The 21,997-nt window shown below is 31.6% G+C and overlaps 4 protein-coding genes across 4 annotated transcripts; all 4 read left to right on the forward strand.

The window, feature by feature from the left end:
• Positions 1–1,232: 1,232 nt before the first annotated feature.
• LOC133186529 (neo-calmodulin-like) lies at positions 1,233–3,606 on the forward strand. Its single transcript, XM_061321762.1, has 3 exons — positions 1,233–1,479; positions 2,228–2,473; positions 3,557–3,606. Exons 1-3 carry the CDS (start codon positions 1,233–1,235, stop codon positions 3,595–3,597), a joined length of 534 nt encoding a protein of 177 aa, XP_061177746.1. The 3' UTR covers positions 3,598–3,606.
• A 1,146-nt stretch (positions 3,607–4,752) lies between these two features.
• On the forward strand, positions 4,753–8,057 carry LOC133187269 (calmodulin-like). The gene is made up of 4 exons (XM_061322626.1): positions 4,753–4,825; positions 4,961–5,104; positions 6,031–6,273; positions 8,020–8,057. The coding sequence occupies exons 1-4, from the start codon at positions 4,753–4,755 to the stop codon at positions 8,055–8,057; spliced, it is 498 nt and encodes a 165-aa protein (XP_061178610.1).
• Positions 8,058–13,479: 5,422 nt separating this feature from the next.
• Positions 13,480–15,112, forward strand: LOC133186530 (calmodulin-like). Its single transcript, XM_061321763.1, has 4 exons — positions 13,480–13,594; positions 13,894–14,037; positions 14,563–14,808; positions 15,039–15,112. Exons 1-4 carry the CDS (start codon positions 13,480–13,482, stop codon positions 15,077–15,079), a joined length of 546 nt encoding a protein of 181 aa, XP_061177747.1. The 3' UTR covers positions 15,080–15,112.
• Positions 15,113–16,719: 1,607 nt separating this feature from the next.
• On the forward strand, positions 16,720–21,746 carry LOC133186532 (uncharacterized). Its single transcript, XM_061321764.1, has 4 exons — positions 16,720–16,864; positions 17,550–17,693; positions 18,841–19,083; positions 21,676–21,746. The coding sequence occupies exons 1-4, from the start codon at positions 16,720–16,722 to the stop codon at positions 21,744–21,746; spliced, it is 603 nt and encodes a 200-aa protein (XP_061177748.1).
• The last annotated feature ends 251 nt before the right edge of the window (positions 21,747–21,997 follow it).

The raw sequence follows: 21,997 nt of genomic DNA on the forward strand, positions 1-21,997 counted from the left end.
ACATATCCCCGGTCCAATATTTATGCCCTCGTAATCGAAGATTGGGGCGCATAAAGTTTTTGGTCCGTCTATCCGTTTGTCTGCTAATCTGTTTGTCCGCAAAAACATTAACCTTGCCCATAACTTTTGAATGGTTGGTGCTAAGGTTTTCATATTTCACACGATATTCTTTATGACAAGCCCTCTCTTTGGGTACAGATATATTTGACCTTTTGACTTAGACCTTGGAGTTTGACCTACTTTTGCAAAAAATTACCATACTTTGTCCTTGTCCATACCTTTTGAACGGTTGGTGCTAGGGCTTTTATATTTCACGTGTATTTGACCAAACCTTTCTTCTGATATCAACATTTTTACCTATTGACCTTGGATTTTGACCTTATTATTAAAATCTTTAACATTGCCCATATCTTTTGTTTGGTTGGTGCTAGGGCTTTCATATAAAACGTGTATTCCTTTTGAGAAGACCTTTCCCCGGGTACCAACATTTTTGACCTTTGAGTTTGACCTACAATTGTAAAAAACTTTAACCTTTTCTATAACTTTTGAACGGTTGGTGCTACGGCTTTCATATTACAACTTTGTATTCCTTGTGACTAGACCTTTCCTTTCGCACCAATTTTTTTGACCTAATGACCTTGGCCTTGGATTATGCCCTACGTTTGAAAAACATTAACCTCTGTTATATTCTGAATGGTCGGTGCTAGGGCTTTCATGTTTCACATGTATTCCTTGTGACAAAACCTTCATCCTTGCAATGCTAGGGGTCCTGAGTCAACACGTTGCCGTTGGATCCCTGCAAATTTCATTCAATTTTTCATGGACTGATTGTAGCAACGTCTTTCGGAAAAATTACAAATCTTAATTGTTTTTCTTATCTCTTAATCAATCATATAAAGCCGTTCTGTGATAAACAACTTGTAACACGTGCGTTTGAGGTGTCAACTTAATCCTTTCTGTTTACATTATCTAACTATTAATGAAAGCTTAAATTTAATTGATGCTTCCCAATGAGAGAAGCAAGCTCCCAAAAAATTTTGGACAGGGATCCCATGGAATCGTGTTGACTCAGGACCCCTGGCATTGCGAGGATGCAAAACCTTTGAGTATCAACATTTTTGAACTCTTGATCTTGGTTTTTGACCTACATTAGAAAAATTTTAACCTTGGCATTGAGCTGCCATACCGGAGCATCAGTGTTTCACCAATTAACACATCTATTTTATTTTAGAATGAACAGTTTCCCCTTATTCCCTTACAAAAATATCGACTACACAAGAAAAATTTCCACTGTGAAGGTCAGGATTATTTGCACTCTCGATTTCTATTTGACAGAAATAGTTACTTCATTTTTCATTATCGACGCAAACCAAGATGGCAGACTATCTAGAAAGGAAATGAATGAGGCAGCGTTTATTGTGGGAATGAATCCCACGTCTAAAGAGCTCGAAGACTGGTGGGCCAGGGCGGATATAGACGGTCAGTTAACATTTAAATCCTCAACACATATCCGTAACTTCGCGTATATGTCGATAGGGAGAAGTGCTTGGGAAAATTTTCCCTTCTTAGTTATATTTATGACGTTTCTGAAAAACCTCAGATCTCCGTGAAAACAGGAAAGTTGATCTGATTAAATGCAGTTTGGTATCCCCTGTAGATTAAGCCATATATAAAAGTAAAACTATGCGAGAGAATGACTTTTTAGAAACACATTCTGGTATGAAAAAAATTAATAGAAATAGTTTCACTCTATACAAAAATTTCATTAATTCAAACACTTGATTATACAAGGTTTACTCCTGAGAACTTTGTTATACATATCCTCGTATAATGCACATGTATCTTGACAAATACAAAATAAATGATAACATGTAAATGTATTTTCTTTAGCCCCCCCCCTTTTTTTTTACTAACGTCAAATCGTCAAATATCTGCGAAATTATAGACCGTATTTTTCTGCGTATTTTCATTTTACTTTAAGTTACTAAAGTATTGAAATATTTTCGGTATAACATTGCAGAGATTTCTGGAATAAACTTTGAAGTTCTATGTATTATTAAAAAAGAATTTTAATCAGTCCCGCATGTTGTAGAGAAATTAGACACCTAGACAAGAAATTAGCGGCTAAAAAAATACATAAATAAAATCTTAAAATCTATGGACGTTATGTTTTAGAACAAAGTATACATCTGTATTTCAATAAATGATAATCTCTTCGTGTTTGTAGGTGATGGATTTATATCCCTGGAAGAATATGTCAAAATCATGTCAGCAAATTATGTGTCTATTGACCTGGAGAAGGAAAGAATGAAGGCGGCTTTTAACCTTCTGGACAGGAACGGGGACGGCCGAATCTCATTGAGTGAATTCCAGGCTGTCATGATGTATAATAACAATGAAATGACTAAAAAGAAAGTAGAGGAACTCTTCAATGAAGTAGATTCCGATGGAAAAGGGTATTTGAATTATGAAGGTAAGTTATTTTAAATAGAGTTTTGCAACTTGCAATGACAATATCCGTTAATTCACGGGATTAGCAAAATCTGTGAGCAGGAGTTGCCCTTTAAAAAAAAACCCACTGTAGTTAACTATAGTTTATTATAGTGCATGTATTAAATATTTTAATACAGTTAATCAAAGTATTTTTAGCATGAATTTCAAATTGTATTTTATTTTCTCCAAATCTTACAAATTTTTCATATCAAAATGGAATATTTGTATGTTTACATATTTATTCTTTCCTAAATTTACACATTTTGTGTACATTATTGATGTGCTATTAAAGAGACATTCAAGGCTTTAAGGACAGATGATAAAAACAAACTTTTATCAAAAATTTTGAAAATATTAACTTTGGTCATGTTTATGTAAGTAAAATGAATATGGTTAACCGAATAGATTTTATTTTTTCATTCAAAGTATAATAATAAGTGACAAAAATTTGAATAGAGTAATAAGGATGGTTGCAGAGAGGTAGAAATTTCAACACCATTTTCTTAATAACTTAGAAATTTATTATTCGCATCATTTGCAACCAAAGTAGGTAAAAAAATATATACCAAATCAAAGTATGTATGTAAAGTATGTACTATAGTGCACTGAAGTAAACTATGGGTTGTTTTGAATATAGTTAGCTATAGTAAATCAATTTTTATAAGGATTAATATCGTTTGCAGAAATAAATTAGACCGATATGAACTCGACAATGACTATCTAAAAAGGTTGGACCTTTGGCAAGTATTACGAACATAATCTCTGGGTGTCAAGTGTGGTCCCTCAAGGTTTTCAATACCAACAATAAATATTCATGAATATTCATTGTCAAAAAATATTCATGAAACGTTTTTATTATTTACATGATCGTGTATGATATTTCGATATATACATGTACATGTAGGCCTATACACGTCAAATTTTATATCGTTTTTAGAAAAATAACATCAAGAGCATAGTTAATATTATGCAGAATAACAGAAGACATATCTTTAAATACTAGTCATATTACTAGTGCCAGGAATCGGTAGTTTTAACAGATATTTTAATGAATGTGTTTTAGATTTTATCAACAGTCATATTTGCTCAGTCGTCTTCCAGTGACGTTATCATCAATGAGCTGGTTCTACGTCATTAGATTTAGTGTCCAGAATTTACCACAAAGTGAACTATAATATCTGATATCAAGGATATTCTATCTGCTTACTTGGGATAAGCAGTGCGATGACTGCGTAAAGATATAAAATTCACTATGTAAAACAATTCATCCATAAAGATGTACTTGATTTGTAGGAAACATGAAGAATTAAATACCAATCTTAATAGAGAATTATTGTTTGTTTGTTTGTTTGTTTTTTGAATTTGTATGTTTGCTTGTTTAAGGTAAATTGTGAAGATAAATATAAAATAAATTGTTTCTTTGCAATAAAAATTTTGTCCATGGTGATACATTTAAAATTATAACATTGCTATATGATACACAAAATATTGGAGATTTTAAAAAGTCAATACATAAATTCATTTTCTTGGAAAGGTGCAGAGCTTATACATCGCATGCTTAGGTTATTGAAGATGAAACTGGTGTCTTGATATAGATGTAATGCAGAATCGAGTTTGGCATTCTCAAGTACCCAAAGAAAATTAAAATTTCACATAGATGGCATCTTCTGGGTCTTCTTTACGCAAAGATTCAACAAAATTGTTCCAACTTCGCGATATTTTTGTGATATAAGCATTTTTCTATTACCTTCATGTATATACTGTACATTTGTTACGTTAGGGTAACCTTTTATCTTTGTAATTAAATGCAGAAAAAATTTGTGTTTAGCATTTCCACGTGTCCTCTCTATGATACCTGTAATGCAGATACTAAGCTGCTTAACTTCGTCAGAACGTATCGCTACTCCGGTACTTCAAAAATTTAATACTCTGCATATTGTCTTTTAATTAGTTTATGTTTTTCACGAAGAGTTCATGTTTAAATTCGCCAAATGTTATTGAATCCTGTAACAAAAGAACTTATTCAATTGCTAGAATCCCTCTTGAGCAGGTGTTGACTAAATGAAATGATAATATACGGGTTATGTAACTCAAGAAAAAGTATCTTAATTGAGAAAGTAAAATTCCATTATTTAGAGAGGAATTCAATCGGACCTAGATTTACCTAGTTCAGGTGACACGTACTGACAGAATCAGGAAAACGGTTTTCTCAAATCCTAAAGTAATTAATTGAATAACTGAACGTAATAGTGCGTGATCATGAGCAGTAGAAGAAAGAAGATGTCCACTAAAGTGGAAATTCCTGAGGGTATGTCGGAAACAGACTTCAAAGGTGAGCCATGTTTTGGTTTAATTCCTGATCTTGCTTTCGTTAGAATGTTAGAGGACAATAATTCTGTATTATAGGCATCACAACGGGAGTCCTGATATTGTTATTTAAAGGCCTTTCTTATTAATCTTTGACTAGAAATATTAACATCGTTTGATGTTATTGACACTAACAAAGATGGCAGCCTGTCTAGGGCGGAGATGAGGGAGGCCGCTAGAGTAGCCGGGATGAACCCCACAGACAAGGAGCTGGAGGACTGGTTTATAGCGGCAGATACTAACGGTACTCTCCCTGACTATTTTTGAAAAAATTGAAACATTATAATCACTTGTATGAGTAATACAAAGATACAATATTTCACATGAAACTTATTATCATCCCTTGTAGGAAGATGTAATAATTCAGTTCACAAACCTAAAATAAAGTACACAAACAATATTTATGTTCCTCCTCTGAAAATTGAGGGAAGGAGATAAGTTTTCTTATACCTGTCCGTACGTCTTTACTTATATAAATGTCTGTAAACCACACTGGTTTTCTGAGTAATAATATGAGATGGAATTGTAGGTATACATGTATGCTATATTTGCACCACATATTGGACTGATAAAGCGCTTGTCTGGCATCGCTTTTGGGGTAATTGGTTCTAAACACTTCTGTTGCTAAAACTTACATTGATTTCTCTAAACTGGATTATATGTGGTGATCATTATAGCACCATAGTTTGATCTGATGAAGAGCTTAGATTCGATGCTTTTAAAATCACTGGGTCATACGAAGGGCATAACTTCTGTTGCCCAAAATAGATTTTTCTATTCTATACAATAGTTTGAGAAAGTTCTGGGGTGTAAAGTTTGTATTAATACTATGTTGTAGTCTGATAAAAAGCTCGGGTAATTCTAGGATCTTTGGATAAAAAGTCCATGACTTCTATTTTTGAAAAAAATGGATTTTGTATTTTCCTGCAATAACTTGGGTTGGAATGATTTTGTTAGCATTGAGTTTGCCACTATTGGGTTCGGATAGAATAATCATATTAAATTTTGCATCCTTGATTTTTCTGATGAAGATTCCAACTAAGATTGCCTTTAGGGCCAATGGGTCAAAATTAAGCGTGTAGCCATTTCTGCAATAAATAAATTTCATGTGCAACAATCTTTAGTTGCATAATATTTATGCAAACCTCATGTGAAATTGATTGAATTTAGGTGATGGCTTAGTTAGTTTGGAGGAGTATATCAACATCATGTCGGATAATTATGTTTCTGTGGACATTGAGCAAGAAAGAATGAAGACTGCATTCAAAGTGATAGACAAGAATGGGGATGGTAAAATCTCCCTGCAGGAATTCAGAACTGTTATGTTGTTCAATAATGTGTTTACACAGGAGGAAGCTGATAAGTTATTCCAGGAAGTCGACTCCGATGGAAAAGGATATCTCAATTATAATGGTAAAAAAGTATTGATTTAGATTTAATACTGCTTCAGACTCGTGGGCTTTCTCCTTGTTTTTATGAAAGAAGATGCTTGAGGCTTATCATTTATTGCTTTCACAAGAAATATACAAGTATTATATATTGTTTTTAAAATGTACACTATATATATATACACCATTTTCAAACAGATAGATTTTCGATCAGATATCTTGTTCTTCAATAAGTATAGTTTTCCAAGAAGTTTTGCTACTTTAACTTAAATTTTATCGCAAAAATTTGAGGTACAGGGTGTTTCATGATATATGTTACATTTTGAATCTTCAATTTCACAAACACAAGAAAAGGATAAGACAAGTGTTTTTATCAACTTGATGCATGTATCTATAAGATTCATTACGTACAATTACCAACTAAAATATTACACATTGAACGAAATCTCATACATGTATGAACATTAGTGAAATTACGTCATTTATGTCACAATGTCAAAAGCCCACATTACATCTTCTAAATGATCTCCACTATTTCAACTACAAATGAAAGTTGCATGCTTCTCGAAATTTGTTTAACCTTGTCATACATTTTTGCTTCGACACAAACTTTATCGCAAAAATTTGAGGTACAGGGTGTTTCATAATATATGTTACATTTTGAATCTTCAATTTCACAAACACAAGAAAAAGATAAGACAAGTGTTTTTATCAACTTGATGCAATCATCTATAAGACTGTTTCTTTTGAGCTCGTTCAGTATCTGTGGTCTAGGATTGTAGACCCTGTCCCTAAAGAACCCCCAAAGAAAAAGGCCCAAAGATTGAGATTGGCGAATGCAGAGATCAAACTCTTTCCTTGCGGTATTGCATTATTGAAAATTTTTTGTACGCTGATAACTTCATATCATATTTCAAAGTTCAATATATGCTGGAAATGCTGATATTGCCAACTTCAATTTCTGAAAACATCTATCTGACACTTTTCTCAGGAGTTTGCTAGACTATCTAAGAGTCTACACTTCACCAAATAAATGTTCGATTATTGAAGTCCCTAGGCTTTCTGGAGTACCGTGTTATTTATCGCATATTGCCCGTACCTGTCCTTTAACCTTGTTACTAGACTTTTGATAAGCATCTTAAAAAGCTTCCATTCTTGTGGAATAGTTCCTTCATCAACTTCTGAATGAATGTTGGCGAAAAGTTTTGAAGAAAAAAAACAGTCTCACAGTTCAGCAATATGTTGATAAGTTCATTTTGAAAAATATTCAAATTATGACATCGGCGTTTATATCACAATTATTATGTCACAATTAATCATTGTGATACCATGATTTCCTTGACTTTTTCATATGGAATAAAAATGCAGGATTTGATGTTTAAAATTATATGTTTTTCAATAGAATTCTGATAGGTAAGAAAAATAATTAGATTTAAATAAGGAACATACGTATATTGTGAAACACCCTGTACCAGACATTTGTGTAAGATTCTAGAGGATGGTATTTTCTATATATTTCTACTGGAAATACCTCATTTGGTGATATCACAATTTGTGGTCTTTATATAATTTTTACCACTTTGAAAACAGTTCAGAATTCACAAGATAATAATTGTTAAAAATAATTTTGGTAAATAACGAAGGGATACAAAAACAGATATCAGGGGATCTGTCGTCAGATTTGCATTCGGCAATGATTTATTACATAGTCTTTTAATATTTTATTATTGAGTATTGAGATTTAAATACTAATAGTATTTCTTTGTTTCAGATTTCATCTCAAACCACATGTATGATGTTCTTTTCTAAGAAACACATTCATTTCCTTGATTGAGTTCGTTCATAAGACGATGTGATATAGAAGAAAAAAAAATAAGTATGGAGTTCCATATACGACAGTCAACTGCTTACTGCCAACTGCTCACTGCTTACTGCCAACTGTTCACTGTTTATAGATAATATTGCCCATTTTGTTATCTTAATATTTTTAATACTTATGCTTGAATAAATCTTACAAAATCATATGATAGCAAGAAAAGAATGGCGAACAATAGTATTGTTCTGTCTACTACTTCCAAGTCAACTTGTGTTTTTCACTAGAGAAATCATCGAAAAACGGAAATTTATTTCAACCCCCATATGTTCATATGTTTACAGACTAAAAACATGAAAAAAAAAAAGTCATTTTGAAATGAGTACAAATAAAAAATAATGTACTTTATCAATCTGATATGTTGAATTTTACATATTATGTTAAACATACAGAGATATTTAAAAATCATTTATCCATTTCCATGAATATTTGAAAATCTGGTGATGTTTTAAAGCCTGATTTCAATTGATAAAAGTTTCTTCCCCCTTATGTAAGGACTTGTAAATAAATACAATTAACTTTTTGACACTGGTTCTAAATTATTGATCCATTACTAATGAACTTTTCTTTGCATTCAAACAAGTTTTAATGGCCAAATTGCCATTTATGTTGAATTAAATGGATGTAAAATGTAGGCGGGAATTGAGTATTAGCGTGCGTAGTTCTTACAATAATAACAAAAATTGGCGGATTTAGGAATTTTTAAATTGTGAAGACAAGGAAGGAGTAAATCGGAGAAAGGAGTACTGTAAATCACTTTTTATTCGCGAGAACTTTATTTTCGCGTACTTACGCGAGACAGTGAGCTCGCGAAATGTCATTATATATATCATTATATATTATACTACGTATAATAGTATTCCTTAAGATTATATAGAGGAATAACAACAATTCGTGAAAATTATGTCTCGCTAATAAAGAGTCAATGACTATCTCGCGAAAATAAGGTGTCGCAAAAATTTAGTGATCTACAGTATTTCATTTTAAAAACAAAACATTTAATTCCGGCAAATAATTCAATAATTACCTATTATTTTCAACAACCTGTATTTGCGATTCACCGTTTTTTTTTTTTTAATTCTCTGCGAGTCGCCCGAGTGGCGCAGTGGTTAGAGCGTTAACTTTACACTACAACAATGAGTTGATCCTTAATTCACGGGTTAAAATACCACTGTGGGAGGTGGAAACTGGTTGTTCGGATGATACCGTCTAAAGCAAGGTCACAGTAGATGCTGGTACGAAGAGGATCCCTCACTTCCCAGTGGCCCTGAGTGCCGAATATAGGTCTAAATTTGCAGCCCTCCACCAGCAAGTGGTGGCGTCTAAATTTTAAAATGAGTAAAAAATTCTCGAAAGGGACATTGATAAACAAAAAAAAAAAAAAACAAAACAAAACAAAACAAAACAAAAAAAAAAAAAAAAAAAAAAAAAGAAACAAAAACAAACAAACAAACAAAAAATTGCGACTATTAATTTTAGCGTCTGAAAAGACATCTTATGTAAAGATGCAATTTAATAAAAAGTTGCAGCTTGAAATATTCACAAGTAAAAGAAGGTCGCACGGATATGTTTAGCACGCAAATAAAAGTTTGTGAGTAACTTTAATTACATCTGATACAGCATATTGTTTATACATCACTGTAGATAAAGAAATTGTGCAATATATAAATTTATCGTATTCATGCCTCCGTCCTTTAGTACTTTCAGTACTTTTATTCTGACGTAATATACGCCTTTAATCTCTCCCCGGTCAGAAAAAAGCTATTAAATTATTTTCCTGTAAGTAAATGTGGGAATAAGATGTTTTGTATTTTTTAAAAGAAGAAATACTCCTCCCCGTATTTATTCCTTCCTCGCCTTCACCGTTTAAAAATTTCTGAATCCGCCAATTTTTGTTATCATTGAAATATGTTTGCTATCATAGGGTTTATTCAAGCATGAGTATTAAAGATATGAAAGATACCAAAATAGGCAATAACATCTATGCGCAGTGGCAGTTAGGCAGTGAGCAGTTGGCAGTTAGCAGTCTAAGCAGTTGGAAGTATAAATAGTTGGCTGTCGTATATGGAATTCCATAAATAAGTGAAGTTTAATCTAAAAATTGTAATACAGTTTTAGTTTTGTTTTTGTAGAAAAACTCTATTAATGTTATATCTTAACGTATGTAAACTTGAAGTAAATTGTAAATGTGATATATCTTTACCTTGCATGTTATTGCATAAAAGATATCCTAATATATTGCATTCCAAATACGCATGAGCGATAAGGAATATATATATATATATATATATATATATATATATATATATATATATATATATATATATATATATATATATATATATATATATATATATATATATATATATATATACCATAATATAATTTACAGGTCTGTATAAATAACCTATTTTAGATCTTTTATTTTCATATAATTTTAATCGTTGGGTTACATGGTTAAGGCAATGTATATATTCTCATTTATAATGAACTTCTTTCGGAGAAATTTGGCATATGGGTGAATTAAAAAATAATGACCACCAAATTTTTTGACAAAAACTCAACTACCCATAACATATTTTCCACTTAAATCATCATATTGTAGATACATTCTAATTCCTGAAATTGTAATAGAATAGACAATGGATAAAAAGTTTCAGAGTTTTTATATGTAAATCTTTATTTGAAAAATGAAAATAACATTGCATCGTAAAAGACTATCTAAAATACATAATAAAAAGAAATTATAGTTTTTTATGCTTCAAAATGCCATTAGGGATATAAATGATAGATCTAAACCTTGATTGAGTTTCCTCTCTTGTATATATGTGGTTTTTTGATCGTTATTTTAAATTTCAATACTGGTTTGAAAAGTTTTATTATGAAAGAAATATGGAACAATAAAATTCCCCCAAAATCACTTTTTTTGTCCATTTAAGCCAATTCTTTAAGTCTAAGTCAAAAAGAATTTTGATATACAAGTTTTCTTACAAAAAATACTAAATTTTGAAGTGAACCTATGTTACATTATTGTGTTGCACTCCTGACATCTGATATGTATTTAATTTAACATTGTTTAAAAAATTATAACGCACAATAATCCATTCTTAGTTTGTAAATCAGTTCGTCGTTTTGATATTTTTTATCATTTACGGCAAGTTTTTCATATTTTCAAGACTTCAAAGCATTATTATTTGCAATGTGTAATATATATACATCGTATTTAAAGGGACCTTGGTACAGTTGCATTGTTTGCGTTTTAAATTTCTATGCTTATTAAAAAAAAATGAAACCAGTGAAATGAATTGAACTTACATGAATATTCTTAGAATTCAATGACAACGACATATTCTTCTTTACATCACGGAAAACATCTGTGTTTTTAAACAGGACACGGGCTCTGTTATTATTAATGTTTACGTTTCACCAGATGTATTCAATTTGTTAAACTCTACACACATCACTGAGCACGGAATGGCAATACTGGTGAGTTGATTATGTCGTTGCAATTCCACGGCGTTCAGCGTTAGTGACGTCAAAATAAAACGTATACCTAAACCTTTTGACCCCCACACCGTGTTACGGTGTTTTGAATGCTGTAGCTTTCTACACACTTTATAAGCAAAATACATGTATAATATAAATATTTAACATTATCCAGTTTTAAGAAAAAGAAATACACACTATATCGAAAAAAAGGCTCGTCCTTCTTTAGTCATACCTTGCAATAAATGTTGAATATTGTGTCATCGGTAACACATATTTTGAAAACTTGAATGAATTGGTAGAGGCTATTTGTATGTTTCTAGCTCTGCTGGTCAAAAACAACAAAAGCTTTTGTACATGTCAATAAATGCGATATAAAGGGATCCGTTAATCTGCCTGTCTGTAATAATGTTTCCCCCGAAATGCTACTGGAACTCCTCCTGCAGTTTTTATTCGATATCAGTATAATTTGCTGTAGAAGGTGACTACAACAAGACACTTAATTCATTTTATCGGTTTTGAAAGGTATTGGTATGATTGCTAAAAATAGAAATGTACGTGGAATGCTTTCTAAATGCCATTTTTGTAACATATTTGTTTTTATTTCGAAAAAAAATAATAAAATAATAAAAATAAATAAATAAACAAATAAACAAAATATATAATTAAATAAATAAAACAAAATACAGGTATATTAGATCTTAGTACACAATGGCTTCATAATTGTTTTTAATTTTTGTTGACAGTATTACAATAGTTTATGTAAAAAATTCTTTCAAAAGGCTACAGCTTCTACGATTTTGGTCTGATTTCAATACAACCTGGTGGACAATTGCACTTAAAGGCTAATAATTTTATTGATTATTGATTAACGTTTCCATAGCCACTTAAAAAAAGAATCTGTGCAAAAATCTTTCAAAATGCTACTCCTCTTACTGTTTATTACAACTTATATAATTTACTGCTTCACGCAGATCACTGAAGGTGCAGGCCTTTTGTGGATAACTCTTGCAAACACGTCGCACGGATTTATAGAAATATCGCCAAAATGTATCCCAGGTGCTATGATACGGAAGAGCATGTTCTGCGTACGAACACTTTCTTAATTGAGACTGGTTATATACTGACAAATAAGTTGATGTTACAAAAGTATTAACATTCTCGTTTAAAGTCCACATTTCAATAACACTATTAACACCTTAATCAATCCTAAAATTTAACTCCTTAAATGCCTTAAACATTAAATTTAATTAGAATCATCGATGCTTGTTTCTCACAAAAAATGATCATACGTATTATGTCAAAACTAGTGAGTGTAGATGGCAGCTGAATTTTTTCTACCAAAAAACATAAGAAAAAAGTGAGAGTTCAATGTATTTTAGGATATCTATAAAATATTTGACAAATTTTGTGGTAAAAAAACTGGATGAAACTGATGTCCTAATTAGAAACAAAAAAGCACCTACGGATGATTTAAACATGTGTTTTTATATATATTTAATCTTCACTCCTTTAAAACACCTGTTAAACCCTTAATAAGCACTAGAACGTGTTAAATATAGAGACGTATTAATTAGGATTATATGGTAAGGTCTGTTCAATGTTAATAATATTTTGTCTCCCTGATCTCTAATTTCAAGATTGACCTCAAGGTAAAGATTCCGAGGAAAAAAGTTCTGACCGAAGATATTAGAGAAAACAGAATATCTGGAATGTGTTATTTTCATAAACAGTAGAAATGCGAATCCTCGTTATGATTCGAAACTTTGTGAGAAAGAACATTTTTCACTGAAAAAAAGAACTAACGTGAAGATCTTATTGGTATATGTGTCTCCGATAACTTGTGAAGGTAATTCGGTGAATAATAATAAGATGTCGGACGATGAACAGAATGACCGAAGCCAACGAAGACGGTTAACAATAAGTGCCACTCCTTATGCAAGAACAGTCAAAAAGCCCAAAGAACTATCGGATGAACAGTTTGCAAGTATAACATCCATTTGATTTTTTGTTTTTTATTTGATTTGGATTTAACTACTGTATATATTATTATTGTATGATTAGATTAGGATACTAGTATTCAACACAGAACTAAGTTATACATGTACATACTTATAGTAAATTATGCAAAATATAACAACCTTATCTTTGTGAAAGGATTTTGAAAATCCGTCAATGCAAGTTGTATTGCTGTCCTTTTATTAAGAAATTGTTATGATCCACTTCTGCCTTTTTTATTTGCATATCAAACGAATTATGTATGATCATGTAATTGGTGTGTTTCAGACATTTTGTACACATTTACCCTGATCGATGCTAATAAAGACGGAAGGATCTCGAAACTTGAGCTGAAAGACGCCGCCTTTCTGATCGGAATGAATCCCACGGATAAAGATATCAAAGCATGGTGGAAGATTGCAGATACCAATCGTGAGTAGTACCGTAGTAGTGATAGGAATATCAGAGCTTGGTGGAAGGTTGCGGACACCAATCGTGAGTAGTATTGTAGTAGTGATAGGAATATTAGAGCTTGGTGGAAGGTTGCAGATACCAATCGTGAGTAGCACTGTTGTATTGAAAGGTATATCAAAGTGTAATGGAAAGTTGCAAACACCAGTATTTTAGTTCAAATATATCACAGCGTGGTTAAAGGTTGCAGATACAGATAGTGGGAGTGCTGTTGAATAATTACGGTGTGAAACTAATGGTTCCTGATATGAATGTCTGTTATATCGTAAGGGTTTTAAGTTGTACATTACTCTTATCTGAATTTAGGGTGTTATATATATGGGTATTAGCTTAGAAGACCAATAAAGTCAGAGAGGATCTCTCTCTCTCTCTGTTGCAACACTAAATACATTCAGCATGTTTCTTTGAATAGATCCTTACTATGCATTAAATTTGCGTTTTAGTTGATGCATTCCTTTTGTATACATGTTAACATTTTTGCAATAGATGATGGTTTTATTGACGTTGACGAGTATGTTGCCGTGATGAAATCCAATTATAGCACATTAGATATAGAAAAGGAGCGACTCAAGGCTGCATTCAAAGTTATTGACAAGAAGGGAGACGGGCGTATTCAAAGAGTAGACTTTATTCATATATTAACCTGTAACAATAGTTCTATCACGAAAGAGGAAGCGGACAAAATGTTTACAGAAGCAGATAGCTCAGGGAAAGGCTTCATTGTCTACAAAGGTAGTTCAAAAAGATTTAGATTCTACATATCAAACTGTATGTACTTTTTTCACAGATACATTACCTCTCCATATGTCATAATTTCACAAATTTTAATTATAAACATAAGAAAGCTTAAATTATAACATTCATTGTGAAAAAAGGGTTATAAAATTTACATACTTTATATAAATCGGTAGTAGTTATGATAAAACAGTTCATTTGGATGTAACTTTATTTTTTAATTTCAGATTTTGTCGATTCAAAGCTATGCACGTCGATTTTTCAGTGAAATGTTTGCTTTTGTTGACCGGTGAATTACCCGTAGGATTATATGCTAAAGGAAAACAACTCTTTGGATTTTTCTAGACGGATTTTCCAGATTAAAGTATTGTTTACATTTGTGGAGTGTCACCTTTTAATTATTTTCAATTGAAATGTGAAAAACCATGTTGTGTTCATTTAGGGCAAAAAGTGATAGATTACTAATTTCTGAAATTTTGTTTTTTGCTTTTTATTTTTTACTTTTACTGAGTCTTCATGTCTTGGATGTAATAGGATTGCAAGAACAATTTTGTTGGTGTTAATTTCCAACTAAAAGGTTTGATTGTACCTTTATTACCGTCTTGATTGGAATACGGTATACAGAGTTGAAGTATTTTATAGTCTTCGCACCATGCACTTCTTTTCTTCTATGATTGGTAGAAAATGCATGATGTGAAAATTTTCAATTATTTCATTGGTTGAAATGTTATGCTATGCAAGGGAGATAATTTTCTGTTGATCTAATTTTCTAACAATATTTTAAGATTTTCAATCTTAAAAATATAAAAAAAAAACGAACAAAAGAAAATTGCAGTAAATGAAACAGACACTTAAATTCTTTATGGCAATTATTATTAAGTTTTTTCCTATATGTTCATGATTAACAAAAACGTTCTTTTTCTGCATGCAAACATTGTAATGTGTGTTTATTCTTTTTTTCCTTCGCTTATGTCTGTAAAAAGCTGTTGAAGAAATATAAAGCCAAGAATTACAGTCCTAAAAATATATTACGACCCCACAGGTGAATGTCAGTTTACCGTTTAAAGTTGTTGCTAAAGATGGCAAAGCTTTTTGAAAAAAAAGAAGCTCTATTTGTAAGTATATATTATTGATGATTTTGGGTGGAAAAGCTAAATCTGTTGAAGCCTACAGTTCTGCTTTTCTTGTAATTTTGTTTGCTTGTTTGTTTGACTTTTTTTTTTCTTTAAATTTAGACTCAAATAATTACATAAGAAATATATCATATATACAACTACTAAAAAAAATTGTGACAACAAAATCTGAAAATGTTAAGATGGTTCACATCGTGTAAATATGCACAGGTAATCGTATTATATAAGATTTATTTATCATGGGAAAATAAATTGCTTTTAAAGGTCTGTGGGAGGCTCAACACCCATTTATAAAATCATTCTTAAAAGACTATTTATCCACTTTGGTTTTTAAGTCAGAATAGATTTTGATAAAACCTGAGTATAAAAGCATTAATTTTATAGAAGAAATTAAGTCAGTTAATCTTAAGATCAATAGTTATCCTAATTAATCTGTCAGGGACTGACCAATATCCTAGCTACTCAATAGAGTGACCAGGGTCTAATTTCACTTGCGCCACTTAGTCTGACGTGTTTGTCAGATTTTTGTTTTGGGTAGTGAAAACTTGAATACCCTTATTAAGATTCTTTTTTCTAAACTGATACACTATCCTATTGGTTTTATATTCACTTCATTTAACATCTGACACAAATATTATTCCAACATAATAGAGGCGTTAAACTAGATATATACATATAAACTGGTTCTAACGTAAAACAGAATCTGTTAGTGGCCAGCACAGAAACAACTTCCAAAAGGAAGTTCGACTCGAACACTGAGTGGAGAGGAACAAACATGTGCACTGTGCAGAAGCAAGCATCAAGCTCAGATTTAGTAGGAGTAATTCGTCCCACAAGGAAGCCACGTAGGAAAGAATCCCTTTCTGCGTGTCTCAAAAAACCGAAAAAGCCGAAGGACTTGTCCGAAGAAAGTTTCCAAGGTGACGTATGTTATGTACACTGCCTGCTATACTAATCAACACATTTATCGATGTATTAGTTTTTGTCAAATGTCATTCCCGGTATCTTCTACAAGTGAAAGAGAATGAAGAAAAAAGTACGTAGTGTACCTATGTTTCGGCTATTTTATACAATATTAAAATACAGAATAAATGTCCTTATAAAGTAAGACAATTCCAAGAAATTTTACTCGTGTCCATAAATTAATTCAAATGTTTTATACCATTATATATACGATAGCGAAATGTATGACAATAGATAAGAAAAACAAGGTTGTGAATATGATTATAATTTAAAAATTATAATTCAAGGAAAAACTCACGGAGAAATCAAGAAATTGTGACATAAATATTTACTTCCTTATGAATCTTTTACGAAAGATAGTTTTTATTGACATTTTGAATAAATGTTTACATATATCATGTATATATAATATCAATTATTAATCAAAGATTAAAATTTCATAATTAATCAATTTGGTAGTCAAGATCAGTTATTCGAAATACCTTATATTTTTTCAAAGCATGTTTGGATTAATTTTCTTTAAACATAAATGTATAGCTGACTGTCTGTTTGAACTATGCTGCTTACATTTTTGCTTGTTTACATTCATTAAAGAATAAAAAAAAAATAACGTTAATCTTTTTTTTCTTTTCATCTTGACAGAAATAATGAACACTTTTCATATCATTGACACGAACGAAGACGGGCGGATCTCAAAGAAAGAGTTGAGGGACGCAGCTTTTCTGATTGGTCTGAATCCAACAAAGAGAGAGTTAGAGGCATGGTGGACAGAGGCGGATAGCAATCGTGAGTACAATTTATCTAGAATCTGTCGAATCATTATTAATCATGGGGAACCAATGTTCGGTGGTCATCCTTTCTCATGAATTCACATAATTTTTATTTTTGGATGTCGTCGGTCGTGTAACAGCAATTACCTGCCGATGAATTTAATTTGGCAGCACTACGACTGACGACATCCAAAATAATTATTCATTGCTTACTCATACATTTAAATTCACTGATTGTCTCTTTTTATAAATTTTAACTTTAATCATCTTTATTATAAATCTAGCGCCCTTCAAAACTGGTTTGGGGAATAGATGGAGGAGCCATTTTGACAGGGAAAGTTAAATACGCAAGTGAATATTGTGAAGAAAAAAAATGAACAAATAAATTTGAAAGTAAATTAAGTAATATAACAATAGTTTAATGTTTTTTTCCTATTCCATTGAGCAAAAACAATACACATTATGGTGTTCCAAATTACTGAAAATATATGGAGCTTCGCTTCTTTGTGTATTCTTGCACTGTGACATAGTTCAGAGTGTTTTCATGGGTGATTGAACGTTTTAGATTTCCAATGGATTTTAATGAAGAAGAAAATACACTGAATGTAAAAATGCCCTCTTGCATGATAACTGTTTTCGTAGTATCATTTCATTGAATCTTCTATATATACAAGTTATCTACAAAATTACGTCCCAACAAACCAGTGCAATTTTTGATTGCCTACGAACATTGACAACTCCCTACCCAACCCCACGAATTAAAGTGAGAATATAAGCTATTAAATGCTTTCTAATAAAATATATTTCATACACGTCTTCCAACAACACCGACCTATCATTCTTTTCTACATCGCAAGGTCTACTAAAACACTGCATTCTCTAATTTTACCTACCAGAGTTTCTCTCCTAAGGTTATCGTTCTTTTTTTACAATACCTGTTTTCTCTTTTTAAGTAATATCTATTGATCATAATAAAGGTAAGTTAGCTTTGTCGTTTAAAAACCTTAAACACTGCTAAACAATATTTGCTAAAGATATTCAATTTTGTTTCTTATTCACACATTTGAGTTCACAATTATACATATTTTGGAAAAAAGTTAACCGTTTGACATGATTTTGATCTTGCAAGTTTATCTGTACATAAGCTTCTATCCTTACTGCAGAGGACGGATTTATAAGCACAGAAGAGTATTTGAACGTCATGAAAACTAACTATGTATCGATTGACATAGAAAGAGAAAGAATGATAGCTGCATTTAAAGTGTTTGACACCAATGGTGACGAGAAAATATCTCTTGAGGAAATGGCATTTGTTCTGAAACACAACGACTCTTTTTCTGCTACTGACATCGAATCTTTGTTCAAAGAGATCGACACCACCAATCAAGGGTTCATAAACTTTACAGGTAAGGGACATTATGCTATTTTACACGACGATATTTTTTAATCATTAACACTAAATCAAAGCCTCTTTTAAATGAAGTTCACTAAACAATTATCAAATATAACACCGAAAGGTAAACTAATATATCATATTCGTATTTTTGATTTCATATGAAGACTTCGTGAATTCATCTCTGTGCACCAAAGTATTCTGAACTTTCTGGAATGGGAGAAAAGAGATGGATAAAGCTTTTGTCGAAGTTGAGTGGCGAGGACCGACCAATTCATTATCAACGGAAAAGAAATGCTTCACATCTCAACAAGGCTTAAATAAAATTTAAGTTATCTAATCAGAATCTGTGGGTCTTTCCAGAGCCCGCACTACCATTTTACACTATCTGAAATAAGAGAAAAAGATTTTCTTACATGAGAGAAATAACTATAAGACAAGAAACAAAATTTTTCTTTTTATGGCCAACGATGTTATGCAACAAAATGATCCTTGAAAAAAAGTTGTCTTCCTGACTTTGCTATTTGATACAGTTACATCAATTTATACTTCAAAGAAAATCTGTTAACACATGTGACCCAAATATTACATGTACAAACTGTGTCATTAAGTGCTTAGGAAGATATACGAATAAATTCCACGTAATGACGATTAAGAGTTATACAAAACAAAACTCTTTTGTTTCTTTAATACGCATTGGAGTCCGATTGTCCAGTCCCGAGGATTTGTAGGATTAATGTGCCGGATAACCGGACTCTGAGTCAGCCATTGTCGTGTAAACAGATAGGTTCTATGCCTACATATTTTCTGAAGGAATACATCAATATGTTGAATAATTTATATGTTTTTCTTATCATAAATACTTTTTGTTACTGTTTTTGCATGTGTGTGTCCATGCCCCAGAAATTGCATAAACTATGAAATAACAACAATATCATATTAAAAAGGGACAGACACCTCATTTCTTTGTTACTTGTCCGATCCATTTCCAATTTTTCTTTACCGATTTTTGTCATTTGTCATCATCTCAATGAACTTAGCTTAGCTTCTTTTTTCTATGTCCTTTTTTTCGGTGTTCTTTTTTTTTTTTAATATGTTGTTCATACAGTACATGTAAATATACTTAACAGAGATACAGTTCAGAGTCCGGGATACTACATGTAAATACAGTGGAAAAAATTTAAATTCGTTTGGGTCAAAGTTTGTCGGTAACAAACATTTTACTGATTCAAGGGGACGTTTCGTGGGTAACTCGTAAATCGTATATATGGGAGATACAATCACCTATCTGTTGACAACGATATCGTTCACTGGGATGACAATTGGTGACCCACGAAATCCACGATCATTATTCCCCCATGAACAATGATGATCCATTATAATAGCCCTTCATGAACTCGAAATTGGCCAAAAAATGTCTCGGAAATTAAAATTTGAAATACTTTTATGTTTTAGAAACAAAAGAACAATGTATAGCAAGGTCAAATATTATCAAAAACATTTGAAGTTCCAAAAAATCATGCATTTAAAGCTGTGATAGTTTGTGACAGCTAAATTTAAGAGCGATAATATTTGCTGTATTTTTACAAAATTTAAGATTTTTTTTTTGCTTTGGGAAACACAGCGCATTTGAGTACATTCATTGTGTTTATATAGACTAGCTTGCACTCCGTGATTTCTGAAGCAAAATGTTCGTAATTTCGCAAGTTCTATGGTCGATACAATGACCTTCTCAGCATATACAATCATTAAGTCGAATGCTGACTGACGTTTTTCATGCTTATTGTTGGACCATTATGTACACATTGAATTGTGTACGGATTTTACCGTTTTCCCGATCATGACAAGGAGCACACGGCGGGTGTGACCTGTTGACAGGGAATGCGTACTCCACCATTGCAGCTGATTGCACCTCTGATGTTTTAAGAAGTTTGTGTTTGCTCTGCTCCTGATTTATATTTTTCATATGGCCTTTCGATCTTGACTACTGTTTGTTATCTCCATATTTGATGCTAAAAGTGAAAGCAGTAACAACTGTGCAGATTTGGAAATTTAAACAATTTTAACCTTTCTGTAATCTTTTTATATTATTTAAGATTATTGTTATTTTAAAAAGATTTTAACATAATCACAGGTGTTTGTTTATGATCTGTTGAATTCTTCTAAGTGCCACTCAAAACGGGTCAAGGAGGTTCCATAATCAACTTTGATCTTTAGTAGCTTACAGTTCCTAATAATATATAGGTCTTACGAAAGAATTATGCCTTACAGAAACCTTCAAGATTAAACTGTAATGCGCTTAAAATTTGAACCTGAAGCACTGTGAGACTTTAAATATCGTATTACGACTTTTTAAATATAAATGTATTCTAAAAAAGGGGATAAGTATTGCTTCGGGAATTGTTTTAGAATGTTTGATAATGGTAGAATGGAGGAATGTATGAATCTATATTGATAATGACGCTATAAAATTATTCATGTGTTGATTAATGGTACTCTTAATGGTTGTTCCATTTTTGCTAATTATACATGGTATAAAAGGATAAAATAACGAACAGTTATCGGATTCATATATTAATATTATCTATTATGATTTCTTTCGAAGATAATGCCAGACGTAGGACTAGATATAAAGTGGAAGGTTTGAACACTGTATCGGTATGGATTAAGGACTAATGAGCCTGTGCTCTAAATTTCACAAACTTTTTATAAACTTCCCAACATTGATATTCATCAAGAGCTATAGCATAAGATTCAAATGAAAAATAGTATGAGTTATGAAGCGCTGTATATATTTTTTTAGGAAGAATGTTTATGTCAGATCATGATATGGTAATCTAACAACAAAGCTTTACGATAAACGTGATGACTTTAACTTTTCAATCGTCATCTTACCTTACTTATGCAGCAATATACCCTCATCACAT

The sequence above is a fragment of the Saccostrea echinata genome, unplaced genomic scaffold (assembly GCF_033153115.1).
Source record: "Saccostrea echinata isolate AGI-Se365-2 ecotype Australia unplaced genomic scaffold, CSIRO_AGI_Sech_v1 ptg000014l, whole genome shotgun sequence".
Taxonomy (NCBI): domain Eukaryota; kingdom Metazoa; phylum Mollusca; class Bivalvia; order Ostreida; family Ostreidae; genus Saccostrea; species Saccostrea echinata.